General features: G+C 40.9%; 1 protein-coding gene across 1 annotated transcript; it reads right to left on the reverse strand.

Moving 5' to 3' along the window:
- Positions 1-305: 305 nt before the first annotated feature.
- LOC114558086 (uncharacterized) lies at positions 306-14,168 on the reverse strand. The gene is made up of 6 exons (XM_028581825.1): positions 13,258-14,168; positions 6,619-6,963; positions 5,423-5,629; positions 2,117-2,221; positions 1,994-2,034; positions 306-598 (listed from the first exon to the last, which is right to left on the reverse strand). The coding sequence occupies exons 1-6, from the start codon at positions 13,280-13,282 to the stop codon at positions 488-490; spliced, it is 834 nt and encodes a 277-aa protein (XP_028437626.1). The 5' UTR covers positions 13,283-14,168; the 3' UTR covers positions 306-487.
- Positions 14,169-22,108: the final 7,940 nt, after the last annotated feature.

The following is a 22,108-nucleotide window of genomic DNA, read 5'->3' on the forward strand; positions in this document are numbered from 1 at the left end:
AGTATCTGTGCTTCGCCTTCTGAGAATATAGTTCCCAGTTTATATACGGTTAGAAGATGGCTGTGTCTCATGCGACCTTTTTATTTGTACACGCTGTGACTATACAAATCACAACATGTAAATACGAAAATGTTGGAGTTATTTTATCACTTATTGGGAGCAGTAGGCTAGATTGAGCCGGTTACCTCCAGGATCTGTGCAAAGCTAGGCTAGCGGTGGGTGCGTCAGACAGAGTTACGACACGCACGGAGATGAGAAGGGTATGTATGGACTTCTACTCTATGTAACTCTGGGGGATACGGTGAATAAGTTAAAGTCCCAATAAGTCGGCGTGTTCCTTTAAATGGGTCCGGGCTGAGTCCTGAACCTCCTCATGTCCTAGAAACGCTTCTGGTTGGTAATAAAATCCTTCATTGCCATGAACAGCAGCCAGGCTTCGCTGTGCATTCAGCAGAAACTCTTGCTGACATCATCATAGGTGTTGTATCTAAGAGAGAGTAGAGTAGATGTGGTCTGGATACCTGGAGGCTGGATCCAGACTCTGGTAGGTGGAGTCTGCACGGGTGGAGAGTGGAGGGCAGTTCTCATAGATGTTAATCTGAACACAAAAATACAGTCAAAATACAGTAACAGCAACTTAACCACACATCTCCAATACTGTGGCACCATGTCTGGATATGTGTGATGTGAAAGCAGAAGTTGTCAACATTTAACACTCGTACATGAGAGGGAAACAGAAGCTGTGTATTTATCTGCATTTTGGAGGAACAATGAGTGTTTGGGTCAGGGTTAGGTATTAGGCATTAGGTAGTGAATGTTTGGAACATACTGAGTAAAGAGAGAAGTGGACTATGCTGCTGTGGTTTCTGTTGACACTTTGATACTTCTTTCCCCTGTGAAAATTGTCAAACAGCTGACCACAGCTGTCCTCAGTGAAGAGCAACTGCTATCTAATATTGGATGTTTTTAGCACAGTGGAATAAGCTGCAAATTTAATATTCACTCTGATTTTGGCTCTGTTTTCATCTTAAACAACTCCTACAACACATCTGGTTCTTAATCTGGTTCTCTATGTTCACCAGATGTTCTGTCTGCTGTTTGTTTCATTCAGGTGGACAGAAACATGTCTCCAAAGAAATGATATTGTTGCTCCATAACTGCTGGATGTGTAAGAAAAAAGCAACTGTTTGCTGGTAATAATGTCAGTGTGGTGTTAGTTTCTCATTGCCAGACCTTCCTCCACAACGCTGCGAAGGAGGGTCTGGCTAGTCCACACAGCATTCTGGGATGGGAGAAAAACGTGTCTGGTTTATTGGCATTTCTTTGACAGTCTTTGGTCGTGCTAAGTACTGGACGGAGCCACAGTGCCTCTGCAAAACAGCCTCAGGAAGGAACTTTGTTTAAAAGTTGTTTTAGTTTAACAGAAAACTCAGATTGGACAGATAGTCTAGCTAGCTGTCTGGATTTACCCTGCAGAGATCTGAGGAGCAGTTAACCATAGTCCTCAGAAATCCACCGGAGTTTAAAATTACAACACAAAGGAATGTAACGGACATCCGAAAACCACTTCCAGAATTTCCGGCAGAACGAGAGCAATCCTGGATGTGCAACATCGTGGATATTGTGGTGTTCACAAATAGTTTCCTCTGCCCCCAAGTGGCTAAAAACATGTAGATATTTCAGATGTTAGTGGAGTATCACTTCATTGATAGCATGACGAGACTCAGTTTCTCCACAAATAAAATAATAAAAAGTTACATCTTGAGCCTTGGATACTTATTAAAGATGCTAAATATTCACATCTTTCGATTCTGAACCTCGAGGAAACAATATTACTGTTGGTGCAACATGCACATACTTTAATTTAACATCTTGGATTGTAGTTTTAAAGAACATGTTTTCTGTGTTTCCTTTCCTTCTCACAGTGCATCAGCAGCCATATTAAAAGCTAACAGTGAGAGTTAACAAAGATAGATGAGTTAGAGAAAGTCACCTCAGTCCTGGTGATGTCTGGGTTTCCTCTCTGGTTTGAACCTGAGGAACAGACAAAGTATTTCTCTCTATCTTGAATGAGTAATTATTGAAACAGTGCAGATAATGTTGAAAGATAACTCACCATCAGAGTGCTTAGTCCTCTTTTTGTAGAAGAACAGCAGAACAGCAGCCAGCACCACCACCACCACCACCACAGGTACACACACACCCAAAACCAGGGGGAGATCTGGAGGAGAGATGACAGGAGAGAGAGAGAGAGAGAGAGAGAGAGAGAGAGAGAGAAAAGAGAGAGAGAGAGAAAGACCAACAGTAAATCATAAGAGATCTCAGAAATTGTATACATTGTTCATATGCTATTTTACCATTAAATTCACTTCTGAGACTTTTTTATGCGAGAAATCAACTATGTAGAGGTCAAATATGGGCCATTTTACGAAAATTGATGTCTAATTGCAAATTTTGTCTGACTGTGTGTCGGAGTTCAGAGGCCTGCTGTGAGCTCCGTTACGGCTGGCAGCCCACGGCACTTCATACCCGCGCAAAGTCACCGTTTTGGGCTAATGAACTACGAAACGCTGCTACTCTGACAGAGCTCCAGGGCCTGCAATTCCCCTCTTTCTGCTAGCTAAATGCCCGGTGTATGTGAGTGAAAGCGCGGTCAACGAGCTTGTTATGCCAGCATTCTCTTACCGCAGGTTCCAGTTACTCTTTTAATGTGTGTAATTATAATGTGTTGAGTTATTTAAACAAACGATTGGGGAAATAAACGCCGCTTGTCCGTGAGTCTCATTAATAGATCCTGCGGCTGGATGGAGCTCTATCAATGAGAGCTAGCTCCTCTTAGAATTCCTCTGGAATTCACAAAAATTAAATTAACTTGAAATCAGACACCGTTGTTAGCTTTATAAGACATTTAGTTAGATGTATATGTGACGTGACGAAAATTCAAACTGTAAATATACTCGAATTACGACCAAAAATGAAGCTAACTAGCCGCAATCTGTACACAAAGGATTGATGGGACAGTCGCAGCTAACGAAACCCTTACAGCTCACAAATATTCATTAACTTGAAATCGGACACCGTTGTTAGCTTAATAAAACATTTAGTTAGATGTTGTATAAGTGGCGTGACGAAATTCAAACTGTAAATATACTTGAATTCCGACCAAAAATGAAGCTAACTAGCCGCAATCTGTACACACCCTTACAGTTCACAAACCCTTACAGTTCACAAATATTCACAAACTTGAAATCGGACACCGTTGTTAGCTTTATAAGACATTTAGGCATGTTGTATAGCTAAGTGGCGTGACATGTGTGTAACATGTGGTAAGAGATTGCTGGTGTAACAAGCTCGCTGACCGCGCTCTCACTCTCACACACGGGCCATTTAGCTAGTAGGAAGAGATCGATGCAGGCCCTGGAGCTCTGTCAGGGCAGCGGCGTTTGGTAGTAGTCCATTAGCCCAAACGGTGACTTGTATGAGGTGCTGTGGGCTGCAGCAGCCGTGCCGGAGCTCAATCAAGCTCAGAGCAGGCCGGGGTCTGTGGAGGAAGGCAGGCCGGGCGGCGAGGCAGCAACACAGGCAGCTGAACTCCGACACACAGTTTTACCAAATTTGCAATTAGCCATCCATTTTCGTAAAACGGCCCATATTTGAGCTTTATATAGTTGATTTCTCGCATAAAAAAGTCTCAGAAGTGAATTTGGTAAGGAAACATTGCAGTGTCTGGAATATGAGATTCTGTCGCGTTTCTAATGTGTGTGTATTGGGGATTCACTCAACCAATCAGCGCGCGTCTCTAGTCAAATAATATTCTTCAAACATGCCTCACTTTTATGAGACAGAAACACATCCTTTAACCTTTCCTTCTCTTAAAGAACAAAACATATTCTTTAGGAGTAGCTGAATCCCACCACCTTTGCTTATCACATGGAATGGAAAGTATATGTTGATATTTGACAGTGTATTTGTGAGTGAATGTGTGCGTGTTCGAGAAAGAGAGAGTGAAAAGTTATTAATATTGGTGAGTGAATGTGCGTGTGTGAGAGTGCACAGTGCATTGTATGTGTGCCCAGCTTTATTCAAGAGAGAGAGAGAGAGAGAGAGAGAGAGAGAGAGAGAGAGAGAGAGAGAGAGAGAGAGAGAGAGAGAGAGAGAGAGAGAGAGAGAGCAATTTGTGTTGTGTGTGTGTATGTGTGCCTAGTTTTATTCGCTCAACAAAGAGGGGAGAGTGTGCTTATTCATGGCCCAAAACTGAAGAGAGTTCTGTCCATCACAAATGTCCAAATAGTGGTTCAGCTGAATATGGGTGACTGGAACCCAAATCTCTCCCGATTTGAAGTGTCTGATGAAATCCGACGTCGGAAATAAGTACTGCAGACCTTGCAAACTGCCATATGTTTTCTCTTTGCCTGGTCAGATGTGTAATCCTTATAGCCAAACTTTATTATTTTCTGTGCAGAGGGACATAGGCGCCAATTTATGTTTTCCTCCGTGGGTGCTCACACGCGCACACCCTTTACAAAAAAGTGTTTGCATTTCAGAACCTTAGGAAACGAACAGCGGCCGACACGAACACACACGCCATCATAAAGCCAGGACAGCGCCACTTCTCACAAATACAGACAGGATTGGAGATGAAAAGTTTAACTGTTACGTAACCGCGATCAGCTTCGTGAGAAATTAAGAATCAATGCCACCGACATAACCAATCACACTATGACAGATAGTTTAATTTTAGATTCACGTAAAAATTAACTGGCAGTCTGGCACTCGTGGGCGGTCAGTATTTTCCGTGGGTGCTCCGGAGCTCGAGCACCCGCGGTATCGGCGCCCATGAGAGGGATCTATGACGTTAAGTTAGCCTACTAGCCATAGCCAGTGTTGTTTAGTGACGGTCTGCCGCCGCGCGCCGCGTCATCATATCAACGGTTCCTGTGCATGCAATAGCACTAAAATCGTAAAATTAACTCCTCCTCAATATCAGAAGGGAAAAATATATTTATTAAACAGAAAATCAAGTCATTTCAAGTCATTTGACTCAAGTCTAAGTCAAGTCTCAAGTCATGAATATCAAGCCAAAGTCAAGTCGAGTCTTTTATGAATCAAGCAAGTCTCAAGTCGTAAAATTTGCGACTCGAGTCTAACTCAAGTCAAGTGATGTGACTCGAGTCCCCCATGTCTGATATCTGGCAGCATAAACTGGACTCCAAGGCACATGAGGGACCTGAGAGATCATTCATGCTGTGTCGTCCAACTAATAGTAAAATCAACTTAATATTTTTAAATCAGTACTTCATAACCATTTTATAACATTTAAACCAACAATTAATATAAGTTCTATACATACAAGCATACACATCAGTGTATTTGCAATAACAGTTATATTCACATACAAACAACAAAGTAAATGTAAATGTACCGTGAGCTGGAGGTGCAGCTGGTGCTGTTTGTTTCTGTTGAGGCTGCTCACTGGCTTCAGGGGAGGCTGATGAAGGTGTGGAGTTTAATCTCTGTGATGTCATCAGTGTGGAGGCTGATAAAGGTGTGGAGTTTAAACTCTGTGATGTCATCAGTGTGGACGCCAATGAGACTGATGGTGAAGAAGGTCTGAGAGGAGAGGTTGGAGCTGTGAAACATTAAAAACACAATCAAACAGTCAGATAGTGATTGTAGAGATCCAAAGAAGTGGTGATGATCAGATGCTCCCTGCAGAGAACTCTGTGCTAACATCCATGTGTTAAACAGCCCGGTCTCATGGAAGTTCGTGTAGATGTGACGTTATTTGAATCTATTGATACGTGTTCACGGAGACGTTTTTGTCGGTTTTTACGTGGCGGACAACACGAAAATGTAAAGTAGGCCTAATGTATTTCAATGGGAAGCATATTTTGTGGTCACAGCAAGAAAATGGTAGGGAGTGATATAAAAAGCCGAAAGTCTGCGTAGGGAGGTTAGTCGGGGAGGTGGATGGGTCAAACAACACAGGACTTTCACCCGGGCGAGCGGGGATTGCGTCCCGCATGTGGCGCTTTGTTTCCCGGGGATGGCGTCCCTGCGTGTGGCGTTTTGTCCCGCGTGTTACTGTGGCGCGTATCTCGGTGTTTAAGGCGCCCTTTCCCCGTAAGTTTTTACCTAAACCCAACCTCCGCCATCCCGTTATTGTGGGGCGTCCCCAGCGGGCCGCCTTGCGGGCCGTCTCGCGGGCGCCTCCCGGCTTATGGAGCGACCTTTGCGGCCGCCTCCCGGCGTCCTTTCCCCGAGAAAATAACGTGACATTTACACGTAAAAAACGATGTAAACACGTATCAATAGATTAAGAATAACATGGACATTTACACGAACTGCCGTGAGACCGGGTTGGTTTTAATCCCACAGCTAAATGCAGAAGGTCATCAATGGGTTTGGTGTAACAAGATTCCAATCAGCTGCAGTGTGGGACCGTCTGAGTTCATCACATATTTTACACATCAACTGTTAAAGGAGCATTTATCAGAGTTCACAATGATGAAAATATGCAGCTCTAAATACAACTGTTAGACTAAACATGTTGAGTTATTTGAAACATCAGCAGCTGTCAGTAAACAGTTGATAACATGACTCTCAGTAGAAACTCACCATCTGTAACTCGGATCTCAATCTCCTGGTATGATGTTGGGAATAAAGATCTGTCCAAACGACATCTGTACCGTCCTGAGTCAGACTTATTCAGCTTTGTGATGCTCACATACAGAACTGTAGCAGACATTATTGAATTTTTATATTCAATGCTGTATCTGCCTCTCTGAGCTGTGTCCTCTTCTGTCTCAATGAGAATGTCTCCATTTTTACATTCATCCTTACAGAAGATCCTCCTATATCCAGAGAAAGTGAAGGAGCATCTAACTGTGATGTCTCCTCCTTCAGTTCCTGTACTCTTGATGATTTCTGCATTGATGAGACCAATGTTTCCATCCTGAAGTGCTGTTAAAAAGATGAACAATCAATAGTTACTATCTGTACTTCCTGTAAGATGTTGCAGTCTGATTTGTTTCACATTTCCATAAATCATACATAGATCCCCACAGTCATACTGGGAGCTGCCCAGTTCAACCAGTCTGTGACCGAGAGATAACGGTTTAAAACAACAGAGATCTGGATTCTTTAAGATTTCAAGCATTAAAATAATCTCACAGTCTGACTCTGATTTAATGTTCCCCAGAGAATAAAAACAACCCAAAAAGCAATGAAATGATTCAGTCAACAATAATGAAACACATGGAAACATTACTGTGTTCAGACAGAATAGGAGGTCAGTTTTAGAGGCAGCACGATTACATACAAAGTTAATGTTTGAGTTTATCCTGGGCTTTATGAATCTGCCTCGAAACACATCCAGACACAGTCAGAAGGACAGAAAGTTTGTTTGTTTGTTTGTTTGGAGCAAATCAACACAAACTGTCAAACCGGTACAGATGATACATTTGATGATAAGCATAAACATTATTGAGTGAGAGTTATGTTAATGAAAAGAAATTCTTTATGCCGATAGATTTTGATTGATCATAACTTGTCTGATTGTTTTCAAAAGATTGATTTTCTTCTCAACTATCTGCAGCTGTAGTCAGATAGCAGCTCCACTCGGGGCAGATGGATCTACAGAGTTCAAACAAACGCACCTTTTTGTTTTATCTTTTGTCATTTTATTATCCTCTGTGAAACACTGAAACGTAACTTCTTACATCCCACTGAGCCACCACTGGTCAGTTATTACAAACTCACGCTGATCATCCAAACATTGTTCACACAGAACTTTATTTTGGCCTGTGAAGGAAGATGAAATTTTTATTGTTAATCCCACTTCCAAAGCTCTGATTGGTTGTTTCTCAAACTGGGGGGAGAACCGTCAATGTTGACATCACCACCAGACATATTGGAATTAGTGAACAAACTGGAGTTGTAGGAAGAGGTTTAAATATGTCTCCAACCAATTCAATTTCAATTCAATTCAATTTTATTTATTAACTTAAAAAAAAAGTAAGGAAATTTGTGTTTGGTAGATTATTTCTCTGTGGTAACAATGCTTTTTGGCAATAAATCGTATACCGTTGGAAAGCCTGTTCAGTTCCCTTTCAAATGGTGCCCCATTTGTCACTCATGAAAAATTTGCCAACTCTTCTCTGCCAATGCCAAACAGCTTATTCAGTCATTGACTCGTTTGGTGTTTGGTGGATTGGATGATTGAAGTTTGAAGAAACAAGACATATTTGCAATTTAACAATTTATTCATTTCACAAACAGGAGCCTCAGTAGCATGTGGAAGAACCATACACAGCCACAACAGCCTGGCACCTCCTCCTCATGCTGGTCACCAGCCTGGTCACACACTGCTGTGGGATGGCATCCCATTCTTCAACCAGCATTTGTCGCAAGTCAGCCAACGTGGTTGTGTTGGTCACTCTGGCACGAACAGCACGCCCAAGCTGATCCCACAAGTGTTCAATGGGGTTGAGGTCAGGACTGCTGGCAGGACATTCCATCTTCTCCATTCCCACTTTCTGGAGGTAGTCTCTGATAAACCCTGCCCTGTGGGGGCGAGCGTTGTCATCTTGGAGGATAGAGTTCGGTCCCAGACTGTGGAAATATGCGTGCTGTTCGTGCCAGAGTGACCAACACAACCACGTTGGCTGACTTGCGACAAATGCTGGTTGAAGAATGGGATGCCATCTCAGAGCAGTGTGTGACCAGGCTGGTGACCAGCATGAGGAGGAGGTGCCAGGCTGTTGTGGCTGTGTATGGTTCTTCCACATGCTACTGAGGCTCCTGTTTGTGAAATGAATACATTGTTAAATTGCCAATATGTCTTGTTTCTTCAAACTTCAATCATCCAATCCACACTACACCAAAGAGTCAATAGCAGAATAAGCTGTTTGGCATTGTCAGAGATGATTTGTCAAATTTTTCATGGGCGCAACCCACATACTCAGCGCTGCTGCTCATCCCACAAATGCATGTTCCTTATAAATGGGGCACCATTTGAAAGGGAACTAAACAGGCTTTCCAACGGTATAACATTTATTGCCAAAAAGCATTGTTACACAGAGAAATAATCCACCAAACACAAATTTCCTTACTTTTTGTTTTAAGTTTAGTATCAAATCATAACAAGCTGTCTCAAGGCACTTCACAGATAGAGTAGGTCTAGACCACACTCTATAATTTAAAAAGACCCAACAATTCCAGTAATTCCCCCAAGCATTTAGTGTGACTGGCGAGGAAAAATTCCCTTTTGTGATGAACAGTGGCAATAATAGTCACAATAAAAATAATGGAACTATTAGTAGAAAATAGTAGGTGTAGTAGTTTGTGGCGTAGCAGGCACTGCAGGGTGATACAGGGTGTAGCAGGGCATCGCAGGACATAGCAGGGCACTGCAGGGCATAGCAGGGTGTAGCAGGGCATCGCAGGATGTAGCAGGGCATAGCAGGACGTAGCAGGGTGTAGCAGGGCACTGCAGGGCGTAGCAGGATGTAGCAGGGCATAGAAGGACGTAGCAGGGCACTAAAGGACGTAGCAGGGTGTAGCAGGGCACGACAGAGCGTAGCAGGGTGTTGCAGGGCATAGCAGGGCATGGAGCAGAAACACGGCGACAGCTCCATCTCATAATTTAGGAAAACTGCTGGCCGAAAAAACAGAAGGACTCCGGGAATAAGCTCCCCAGAGCTAAGCAACCAGACTACACTAGAGTCGAAAACTTTCTTCAACACACCAATACATAAAACCAGACTGTCCCATAATAATCATGGGGGACAGGGGTCAGGAAATGGGGAGGGGTATATGTTCATTTCTGCTTGGGGAGTGTAGTCGATATTATTTAGGAGAGCAGGGGAGGGTGTCTTATATTTTACTCATCCCATGATTATATTTTTCTCATTTTTTCTGTCTTCTGCTCAAGTCCATCAGCACCAACAGAGTTGTCAACATGGTAACATGCCAAACCATTTAGCATCTCTTTATCCATAAATAGAGAGTAGCTGCAGTTTTCAGTTTTTTTAATGTTTGCCTTAAATATATTGTTTTTATAAACTGTTGAGAGGGTAATGAGCTTTTTTCCTCAGTCAAGAGCAGGGTCCAAAGAAAATACTGAAAAGGCTGCAAAGGGCTTTTTAGGAATATAAGATTCAGCCTCCCTCCCACCAAAATAATTTGTTTACAGTCCCTAAAATAGCAGGACAAAACGTGTAAGAAATCGTACTGTCCTATTAGATATGAAATAGAACAGTTAAAAATGTTATTTATACTACATGTAAACCTATAAAACATTTTATTTTATATATTAGTACATATTTATTTAAGTACATTTTAGTTTTTTCTTCTACTTCACCACTTCTCATATGAGAATGACTTGCAGATTGGCTCTCTTGTGAAATGAGGTTTTGCATGTTTAGTTCAACATCCGCTAAAATAACCCTCAAATATCAAACAATCATAACAGACAGGATCAAAAGCTGTTTTATTAAGACAAAATGTGAACCTATGAACCAAATATTTTGTCTAATATCCTATTACGTGTGTGTGTGTGTGTGTGTGTGTGTGTGTGTGTGTGTGTGTGTGTGTGTGTGTGTGTGTGTGTGTGTGTGTGTGAGAGAGGTTGTGGTGTGCATGTTTTACTGCCACACTTCTTCTTTTGGAGGTTGTTCAAATAAAATCATTTCAATTAATTATTTTCTCTCTACCTCTGTAAAAAGGTGAACACTATTATATAACTACTAAACAGTCTAAACAATATAAATCTATTCTAAAACTACAAGTACAGGAGATCAAGAGTTGACTGCAGATTGTCAGGCTAATTTAAGTAGATCACTTTTAAAGAACTCCATTTTAAAGAGACTCATACCAACTCTGAACATCCTGTTTGACCAGAAACCAACATGTTGTTAGACTGAGACAAGAGGTGATGAAACACAGTCCATCAATAAGAAACTGGTTCCCTTCTGCTGCAAAGGTGAACTGACCCACTGTAGATAAAGAAATAATAAATAAAAATGACATAATAAGAGAGAGTAGAAGCGGAGTTTACTCACTGAGGAAGAAGAAGCAGATCAGAGACTGACAGACGTTCATGTTGGAGGATCTGATGGTTTAACGCTGCCTCTCTTTCTTCTTCACTGGTAAACCAGGAACTGTTCACTTCTCTAAATGATGGAGTCCCTCCTCCAAACACATCACACCCCCTCTACTCTCCTCCACTCTTTATTCTTTATTAAAGGTCCCATGGCATGAAAATTTGACTTTATGAGGTTTTTTAACATTAATATGAGTTCCCCCAGCCTGCCTATGGTCCCCCAGTGGCTAGAAATGGTGATAGGTGTAAACCGAGCCCTGGGTATCCTGCTCTCCCTTTGAGAAAATGAAAGCTCAGATGGGCCGATCTGGAATCTTCTCCTTATGAGGTCATAAGGGGAAAGGTTACCTCCCCTTTCTCTGCTTTGACCACCAAGAGAATTTGGCCCACCCATGAGAGAGAGACTTCATGGCTTTCAAACAAGCAAAGTGGCAGATACAGTATTAGGGGACCATTAAGGTCTATATAAAAGAGACTTCAGATACAGTATTAGGGGACCACTAAGGTCTATATAAAAGAGACTTCAGATACAGTATTAGGGGACCACTAAGGTCTATATAAAAGAGACTTCAGATACAGTATTAGGGGACCACTAAGGTCTACATAAAAGATACTTCAGATACAGTAATAGGGGACCACTAAGGTCTATATAAAAGAGACTTCAGATACAGTATTAGGGGACCACTAAGTTCTATATAAAAGAGACTTCAGATACAGTATTAGGGGCCCACTAAGGTCTATATAAAAGAGACTTCAGATACAGTATTAGGGGACCACTAAGGTCTATATAAAAGAGACTTCAGATACAGTATTAGGGGACCACTAAGGCCTATATAAAAGAGACTTCAGATACAGTATTAGGGGACCACTAAGGCCTATATAAAAGCATCCAAAGAGCACCATGTCATGGGACCTGTAAGTGTTTTCTTTAATCTGCAAGTTTATGTCTGATTTTACATTAAAACTAGACTTGGTTGTATCTTTAAGTGGGAAGTCATATTTTTTTTAATCAATGTATGACTATAAAATCTCTACCTTGTTAACACATTTTTGAGTCTGATATTAAGTCTTTTATGTATATTCTTTTTTTTTTATCTACCAGTTTAACCAGTATCAACTTTTGTCAAAAATGTGTTTAGGCATTGTTTTTTAATTATGGCTGCCTGTCATGCTTTCAGCAGGAGGGAGTTGATATCGTTTGAGTTCACCATCCTGGTTGCCCTGGAGATGGCGCTCTACCTCCCCGAGAGCAAAGTCATACCACATTACAGGAAGTTGGTAGCCTGACAAGCCAGACCCACATCCAGATGTTGAGTCTGGGAACTCGAGGGGCGGGATAAACGGTTGTCTTTCAAATTCCCTCTGCACGATAGCACTACAACCAGGCAGAGCAACGAAGAAGGAAGAGAAGCTAGTTGATAGATTAAACTTTTGCCGTATCCGGTCGGTAAAACTCCGAACACATCTTCCTTTTTTAAGAATGACTTCTGTGCCATACAGTAAATCATGTTCTCAGAGTACAGATCTGTCAATTAACTGTCACAAAGGCTCAAGGCTTGTATAAACTAAAATCCAAACTTCCAGAGTCGGACTGACCAATAGAAATATTTACTGGAAAAGCATTAAAAGGAGGCAGACATTAGGCAGGATTAAACCTAATGCTTCAAAAAAGCAGAAGGTAATACACTTGCTTCTCATTTTATTTTATTTTTTATCAGTGGAGAAATTTTAACTAAATCTAAACAAAAATGCCATTCTCAAAGAACTTTTTAAACTCCCAATGGAATTGCTGCCAAAGGGTTTCCAAAATGGACTTTAATCTGATGAGAGTCTCTCTAGACCTCTAGTCTCTCTAGGTCTCCTTATTTTTAGTGTGTCAAGTTTGGATTGTACTGTCTGCACTGTGGGCCACTGAGACTGTGATAGTGAAGAAATTAGACGTAAAGGCTAAAAAAAACAATAATCATTTAAATGTACTGTCCCTAAATACAAAGCTCTATGCATTTGACAATCGTTTTCGTAAATTTAAAAGCATCTTAAATCGATAGTACTGAGGTTTTTTTCAGCAACTGTAGCAAATATATTGCCAACATCCGCGTGTTTTTGCGGAAACTCTCATTGTGAAATTTAAGTTGATACATTACATTACATACAGGCTGTGGGAGGGAATCGATCCATCACTGTGGTGACCACAGTTTCCTGTACTTCGTTCCTGATGTCCCCTCGCTGGACTGGTTTCACAGTCACAGGTCAGACTCTTGTTTGGACTCTGACTCACATTAATGACTTCACACTAATGACACTTCTGTGTGCAGTCCTGATGTTCCATCCTTCCATCTCTCTGAATTATCAGCATGACTTGTTTTTTCAGGCTTCTGCTTGTTTTTTGAGGACAGTTTCCCTGATTCTCCACTGGGCATGTCTGTGCTGTGTTCCACCTGTGCCGCGGTTCTGTTCCGTCTTCAGCCACGCACCGTACCACACCCAGAGTGTCCTGCTGCCCGACTCGCAGATTTTATTATCTCTGGAAGTACTTCACAGAATAATCCTGTGTCTATTAAGCTAGTATCTACCTTCCACTCCAAGCACTCCTGCAGTTAAACTCCATACCATCTCTTTTCTGGCGTTATAAAATGGATCTCTTATGTCTTTCCAAGATGAATGTCTTGTTTTCTGTGGTGTTGTAGAGGAGACGTATACAATGTTGGGGGGTAACTTTTGGTAAACACTTCACTTCCTGACTGGTTGTCCAAACGTCCTGCCGCGAATCTTTAGTGGACCGGAGCGGGGAGCTGCTTCACGCACGCTTCTAGGACGCGCCGCGGTGCAGCTGGTGGATTATCAAACATTGACTTGAATGGCTGTGATCGCTCTCGGGGTACGCAACGCCTCCGGAACGCAGCGCAGATGCACCTGGATAGTAGGAGTTCCTATTCTGCCTGTCCTTGGATCCAGGGACTCAAACAGGCAACTGTTTATTCACCTGTCTTCTGTATTTTGACCTCTTGTCTTGCTCTCCTGTTTCCTCCCTCTTCCTGCTGGGTTGGTGTGAAGGATCAGCAGACTGCTGCTCCCTCTGGTGGCCACAGAGAAGCAGTGCGTCCCTTTTAGAGATAATGCTGTGATGGAACCAAGTAGTACAGATAAAACCATCCCTGTTATCATTGTCTCTACTGCAGTGATAGCTGCTTGGCTGAATCTCACCTCTTTTTCTTCCCTTCCTTGGGTCTTATAGTCTGTCCCACCGAGGAAGCATGGGAAAATCCTGCGAGGAGAGAGGAAATGAAATCGATAATAGCTCCTCTGAGCTCTATCCTCCATCCTCGGAGCAGGAATAAGAGCTTTGAGACAGCCCTTATGAAAGAGGGCCAGAACCACTTCTGGTTCAGCCGAGGAGCGAGGAGATATCAAATCAGGGAAGTGAGATTCAGCCATTGTCTCTACTGCAGCTCCTTCTGTCTTCATATCACTGTGGCATCCTGGGAAATAAGTTTCCCCATCCTGTTTTCTTCTTTGAGGTCACATAAACACTGTGTCCCATTGCAAAAGTGGCAGCCTTCTTTTGCCTAAGGTTAAAGGGGCGCAACCAGGCTTTCCTTTTGAGGGTCTTTAATGTCCCAAAGAGCTGGGAATCATTTTGATACGATGTTAAATCTTGAACGCAACTCGGCTGATGTCACGCCGCAGCAGAGGCACGATTGTTTGCTTCACATTCAGGGTGGAACTTTAGGGAAGTTCCTCGTAGGAGAACTGAAACAATTAGTTGATTAGTCGATAGATGGAAAATGAATCGACACGTTTCCTGATAATTTGCTTAAATTCACTGATTCCAGCTGCTCAAATGTGAACATTTGATGCTTTTCTTTGTCGGACAAAACAAGCAGTTTGAATATGCTAACTTGGGCTGTGAGAAATTGTGATTTCAATTCTTTTTTACAGGCCAAAAAATCAATTCATTGAGAAAAGAAATGACGGATTCATGATTAATTGAATTCAGGGTTAAAAAACAAAACAATGGCAGCTGTAAAAACAGACTGAAACATCCTCATTCTGTCTGCACTGTGAAGCAACATCAACTACCAAAAAGACCTTTATTATTTATTCTGTTTTTACTGTATCATAAAGGGACAAATATTTAACCAAACGGAGGCCTCAGACAGGATGTTGGTGCCTGTTTTTCCTCCATGTTGCAGCAGAAAAACTGCTGTCAGGACACCGTGGAACATTTGATCTCCTTTACCCAAAAAACAAAGTGGGTATTTTCTTTTAAAAGTGGTTACCATTGGTTACCACGGCACAACCATGTAGGGCCTCTGTTGTTTTTGCACTTTGCCTTTTTGCTTCACAGTCTTTATTTTATCACTAAGTAACTATAGAATATTTTTCTACGGTAAATGTGTGAAGTATGTTATTGTATATAAAAAAATGGCCGTGTCACTGAAATGTATTTATTGTTAATAATCCTCCAGTTGAAGAATCGTGTTTTGAACTGTCAGAGCTTGTGATGCATCTTCACACCACATCACTGAGTTGAAAACAATGTTTTGGATTTCAAACATTATTCTTCATCTCGAGGTTTCACATCAACGTTCTTCCACTGATGTTATTTTCTCTGGCGTGTTAAAGGGACTCTGTTGTATTTTTGAGTCTGGGTTCATCTGAACTGTATTGTTGGAGCAGGAGAGCAGATGGTGTTCTGTGGAGTGTGGTTATTTCAAACTAGATGTATTCTGAGCCTCTGACTGGGCCAATCATCTGTATCCAAGTAGATCCACAGCAATCAGTGGGACAAATGGAAAGACCGTTAAGTTAACTAACTGATCTGTTGATCATTTAAAGAGCCCCTATCATACTCCTTTTTGGCATCATATTTGTACTCTTGGGGTCCACTAGAATAGGTGTCCATGATTTGATGTTCAAAAAACATGTTTCTCACACTGCCCATTGCTGCAGCTTCTCTGCCTGAAACACTGTCTGAGCTCTTGGCCTCGCCTTACTGAAAAGCCCAGTCTGCTCTGATTGGTCCGCTGGCCCACTCTGTTGTGATTGGTCAACCAAATTCAAACAAGTCAGTGGGTGGGCTGGACTTGCTCAGACAGCACCTATGGGCAACACCTATGAAAAACTGGCTTTCTCAATCAGTGACATCACTAACTGAGGAATTTCAAACAGGAATGTGAGCGAGGAGTTTTCAGGCAGAGAAGAAGGGCTGTCTGGGGGAGAGGAAGCTCCATTTGGAGTGAAATGTGTTTCTTTTATTCTTTATACATCTATTACGTACACTAAACTCAGTAAAAGATGGGGGTTAGGGACACACACCGCATAATAGGGGCTCTTTAAAGCAAATATGAATGTTTGCTGGCTTTAGCTTCTAAAATGTGAAGATTTGAATATCTTAAACAGATGGTTAAATACAACAAGCAATTTGAATACAGGGTTATTAAAACGGGCATGTTTACCGTTAACTGTTCACTGATACAATGATGAATTGACTGCAGATTGCTAGATAATAGAAATGCTACCTAGCTAGCTGCAGCCCACATGTAGACACTGTACACTGTGATGTATTACAGGCAAGTTTCAAAAGTATGCTAGTTGGTTTTTGTAAATCTGTACCGGTAAACAAACCAGCGGCTGCCTGAAAGATGGGAAAAGATGCGCCAAAAAATGTTTTGGCACTTGTGTTTCTTTTAACGATGAGGGTTTGGGTCTCAGTTTTCTCTCCTGCTCTAATTAAGGTAGTGAAGAAGAACCCAGCACTGCACAGTTTGCACTGAGACACTCCAGAGCAGAGGCGTATATTTAAATTGTTATCTTTGTGGAAAAAATTATTTTTTGGCAAGAAAAAAGCAGAAATTGATGATATACGAAAGATGATAAAAGAAGCACTCTTACTAAATCACTAGATGTTGCAATAAGACTGTTTGAGTGTAAAAACAGCACACAATGGTCCAAAGTTTTCTTCTCTACATTAGAGATTTGTGATATTTATTTTATGCAGCTTTTATTCTGTCATCCTCCTCCTCGGTGTCTTTACCTGAAATGTGCCACAGCATTGATTTCCACCTCCGTTATTTAAAACTCACGTGCTGTGTTGAGTTTGTTTTGTATCGAGTAATTATCATTTTATTCTTATTTTAAATCGGAATTATTAACCAAGTTTTTGTCTTCCATTTGTAATGATTGTTTTTACATGTTAAGTTAAAGTTCATTCATAAGTTATGTTAATTTGATTTGTATATGTTTTTATTTCTTTTGTCCAGTATGGGCGAGCAGCGCAGCAGGCTTCACAGGAAGTTGATGTGTGTAAATAAGATTTCTGTAGTTTTGGGTTCAGCTGCTTTTGCGACATGCAGCGATAAAGATGATAACAATAGCGGGTAGGGACATTAACCAGTGTCTGTATATTTGGTAATGTGAAATTGATCAGCCTGTTTGCATTGACTTGTACTGACTACACTGTAGGGCTGGGTAATACGGAGAAAATCAAATTTCACAATATGTTTGACCAAATACATCAGGGGTGTCAAACATACGGTCCGTGGGCCAGAACCGGCCCTCCAAAGGCTCCAATCAGGCCCACTGGATGACTTGGCAATGTGTGAGAATTGCAGAGAAGTAATTTATTCCAATTCCCAAATTCACCACTTAAATCTCAGAGAATAAGTCATTTTTCTGTAAATTTACCACTTAAATCTTTTAAAGAATATTACCCCTCTCTACTGATTCCGTATCATTATTTATTTTTTCCTACAATGGCCTTAGAACGCTGTCAAGGCAGAAGCAACTTGCGTTTGCCAAAGTATAGCTGATAGGAAACTCTGTGACAGATAAAGTTTCTGATCTTTCTGGAGTGGTTTACTGGTCTGGCCCACTTGAGATCAGATTAGGGGAATGTGGCCCATGAGCTAAAATGAGTTTGACCCCCTTGAAATACATGGATATCAATATTGTAGTGTTGACTATTGGTGCTTTCACAAAATATTAACACAATGAGATTTTAGATAAATAATCATCAGTAATGTGGATATGTGAGTGTTATAGGCAAATAATAGTACAGCTAGAACAGTCTGGTAGGTTCAGAAAAATACATCACTTTACTGTAATGCAGCCTGTAAAAGCATGATTAGACAATACGTGTCATCACGATATTACGATATCCAAAATCTGAAAAGATATCTCTAGCCTCATATATGGATGTGGATACAATATCCATCTATTGCCCCGCCTGACTCCACTACCAACAGCTGCTGTTTAGTGTCACCAGTCACGCTGCAGGACAGTTTGGTATCAACACACAACTGGAGGAGATGAGAAGATGGGAATATTTGTATTATATATTTTGTAAAAGATAAAGACCATATACTGTTTAAACTGCCAATGTTCAATTCATGTCAAGTATATTTTCAATACAAGATTGAAATTACTATGTTTATTGTGGTTTCCTTTCACTTCAAACAGATGTTTGAGTCAGAGTCTTTACTACAAGACAGCAGCTGCTGCTACGATTACTTTTGTGACTTTTTAATGACATGCTACTCTATGAATATTTAGACCTTTTATGACATACTATGCTGTCGCCGTGGTCCTGCTGCACTCCCTGCTACGCTCTGCGGTGCCTCCTGTCCAAGAGCCTGGGTCTGTCTGAGGTTTCTTCCCAAGAGGGAGTTTTTCCTCGCCACTGTCGTACTGCTTGGTCTTGGGGGAATTATTAGAATTGTTGGGGCTTTGTCTTTGGTGCATGACGATAAACACAGTGCAAACATCATGAGACATAATAGAAAATAGAAACATTTACAATAGAAAATATGAAAATACAAAAGGGAATACTTCAAAACATGTTCAGTTTTTACATACTATACTATTTCACTTTTTATGACATACTATGTAAGGGATAATGTATATTGCAAATTGATACTTGATTTTAATTTGGTTTTAATTCACAAAAATGACCCGCTCACTCTACATCATCTCAGTTTCTTACCAAAGAAATCAATAATGTGATACAAAATATGAATTTAATAATAATTGTATTCATTTTATAAATGGTTATCAGAACTGCAACAGTCTGTTATTCAGAATGCCGTAATTGACCAATCAGAATCAAGTATTCAACAAAGCTGTGTAATTAACTATCATATATCTATGACATACTATGATTGTTTATGACATTCTATGGCATTTTTTAACATTCAAAACTATTATATTTGATGACATACTATATTATGAAATGTTTCTGACATTTTTGATGACATACTATACATTTTAAGTTCAGTTTCCAGTCCAATCAGCCTGCTGCCAATTCAGATCTGGATCCGAGGATATCATGGAACGTGTTTTTTTGTCATGGCTGTTGATATGTCTTCATCTTTTGTGCTATATGTGTAATTGTTTAATTTTGTGTGTACCTTTCTTTTTTTTCCAGAGCAGCTGCTCGGGAACACAACGTGAATTTCAGTGTAGACTGATAATAAAGTTGTATTGTTTCTGACATCATAGTACACTGCCAACAGCTCCTTGGAGATGAGTGGATGAAAATATTTATAAAAAGTATTTTGTAAAAGATGAAGACCCTACACTGTTTAAATTGCCAATGTTTTATTCATGCCGAGTTCATTTTCTTTAAAAAAAAAAATATATAGATTACTGGTTCTGTTCTGATTCATTCACCAGAGTTATTTTTCCTTCCCTTTAAACCTCGAACACCTCGAGCAAAAGAAAATCCACCTCACAGTAGTTAGTTTCCCCGAGTCCTCTTCAGTCTGCAAGAAAACAAAGAAAAGTTCATCTCTTATTGGGAATTTAGCTTATTCACCGTAACCCCCAGAGTTAGACAAGTCCATACATACCCTTCTCATCTCCGTGCGTGCTGTAACGCTGTCTTACTCTGGGGGCTACGGTGAATAAGCTTAAGTCCCAATAAGTCGGCGTGTTCCTTTAAATTAACTCACCTTTTTTGTCACATCAGCATCATTTCAGCATGTGCTGCTTCATGTAAACGTTCACAGGGTTTTATCTCCAAATCTATTTTTTTTTTTATATTGAACAATGAAAAATGTTTCCTCTACTGTATAATGAAGTTGTTACCCGGTCAAGTTAAAGTCTAAAGACACTGTTTCCTGAACCCAAAGCTAAAATCCCACCACAGTTTTGACTTTCTTCTGAGAACTGGCTTCGGTGGAAAGTGTAAACTGTAGACACTTCTACAGGAGATGTGCTCTGTCTGTCCTCTCTGATCTCCTCATACACTTGGTTGGCCTGCAGGAAGAGAACAGGGCTTTGTATTAATATCAGCTGGTTGATGCTGAGATGTCCAGATGAACCCAAACTCACCTCTGTGACATTACAGTACTCAGTTTCCACAGGAGGTTCTGAAAAACATGCAGTTCAGAGGATTAGTCACAGCTTGAACACACATTGTAAAGTGTGCTGTTTTGGACTTTCAGTGAGTTTTCGATGTTCAGGTGCTTCTGTTATGTGTGTGTGTGTTTCCTGTAGTCTCACCGTTGGGTTTCCTGGCCCTCTTCCTGCAGAAAATCAGAGCAGCCACTGATAATAAGATGACCAAGACGACCAGAGGGAGACGCACATACAGCAACAGCCCTGTGGTTGTTTCAGCAGAAGAACACGTTGGTTTTACACTTCTCTGGAATATGATGGTATACGTTACTACTGTTAATTAAAGAACATCTTCTGGCTCTGACATACACACTCGCAGAACAACATCAGCAACACGAGCCCTGATGTCCAAACCAACAATAAATTCTGTTTTTATAGATGCACTTTGCAGCGTGCACATACAACTGATATCAACTCTAAATATACAACCATCTTCCTCATGGTAGCTTTATTAGAATTAAGAAAAGAGATAAAACTCAGACAATAAATAAAAAAGAGCTGTGGACACCATGGAGGGTGCAACAAGTATTATTAGGCTACATAAACTAAATGTACCTGGTGCTGTGTGTTTCTGTCGAGGCTGCTCGCTGGCTTCAGGGGAGGCTGATGGCACTGATGGTGAAGAAGGTCTGAGAGGAGAGGTTGGAGCTGTGAAACATTAAAAACACAATCAAACAGTCAGATAGTGATTGTAGAGATCCAAAGAAGTGGTGATGATCAGATGCTCCCTGCAGAGAACTCTGTGTTAACATCCATGTGTTTTAATCCCACAGCTAAATGCAGAAGGTCATCAATGGGTTTGGTGCAACAAGATTCCAATCAGCTGCAGTGTGGGACCGTCTGAGTTCATCACATATTTTACACATCAACTGTTAAAGGAGCATTTATCAGAGTTCACAATGATGAAAATATGCAGCTCTAAATACAACTGTTAGACTAAACATGTTGAGTTATTTGAAACATCAGCAGCTGTCAGTGAACAGTTAATAACATGACTCTCAGTAGAAACTCACCATCTGTAACTTGGATCTCAATCTCCTGGAATGACGAGCAGAATGTTAAAGATTTGTCCAAACCACACCAGTAATGTCCTGAGTCAGACTGAGTCAGGTTTCTGATGATCACATACAGAACTGTAGAAAGTGTTGAAATCTTTTTATATTCAATGCTGTATCTGCCTCTCTGAGCTGTGTCCTCTTCTGTCAATGAGAATGTCTCCATCTTTACATTCGTCCTTACAAAAGATCCTCCTATATCCAGACAAATAGGAGGACCATTTAACTGTGATGTTTCCTCCTTCAGTTCCTGTACTCTCAATGATTTCTGCATTGATGAGACTAATGTTTCCATCTTGCAGTGCTGTTAAAAAGATGAACAATTAATAGTTACTATCTGTACTTCCTGTAAGATATTGCAGTCTGATTTGTTTCACATTTCCATAAATCATACATAGATCCCCACAGTCATACTGGGAGCTGCCCAGTTCAACCAGTCTGTGACTGAGGGGTAACAGTTTAAAACAACAGAGATCTGGATTCTTTCAGATTTCAAGCATTAAAATAATCTCACAGTCTGACTCTGATTTAATGTTCCCCAGAGAATAAA

Source organism: Perca flavescens, chromosome 7, assembly GCF_004354835.1.
Source record: "Perca flavescens isolate YP-PL-M2 chromosome 7, PFLA_1.0, whole genome shotgun sequence".
NCBI lineage: Eukaryota > Metazoa > Chordata > Actinopteri > Perciformes > Percidae > Perca > Perca flavescens.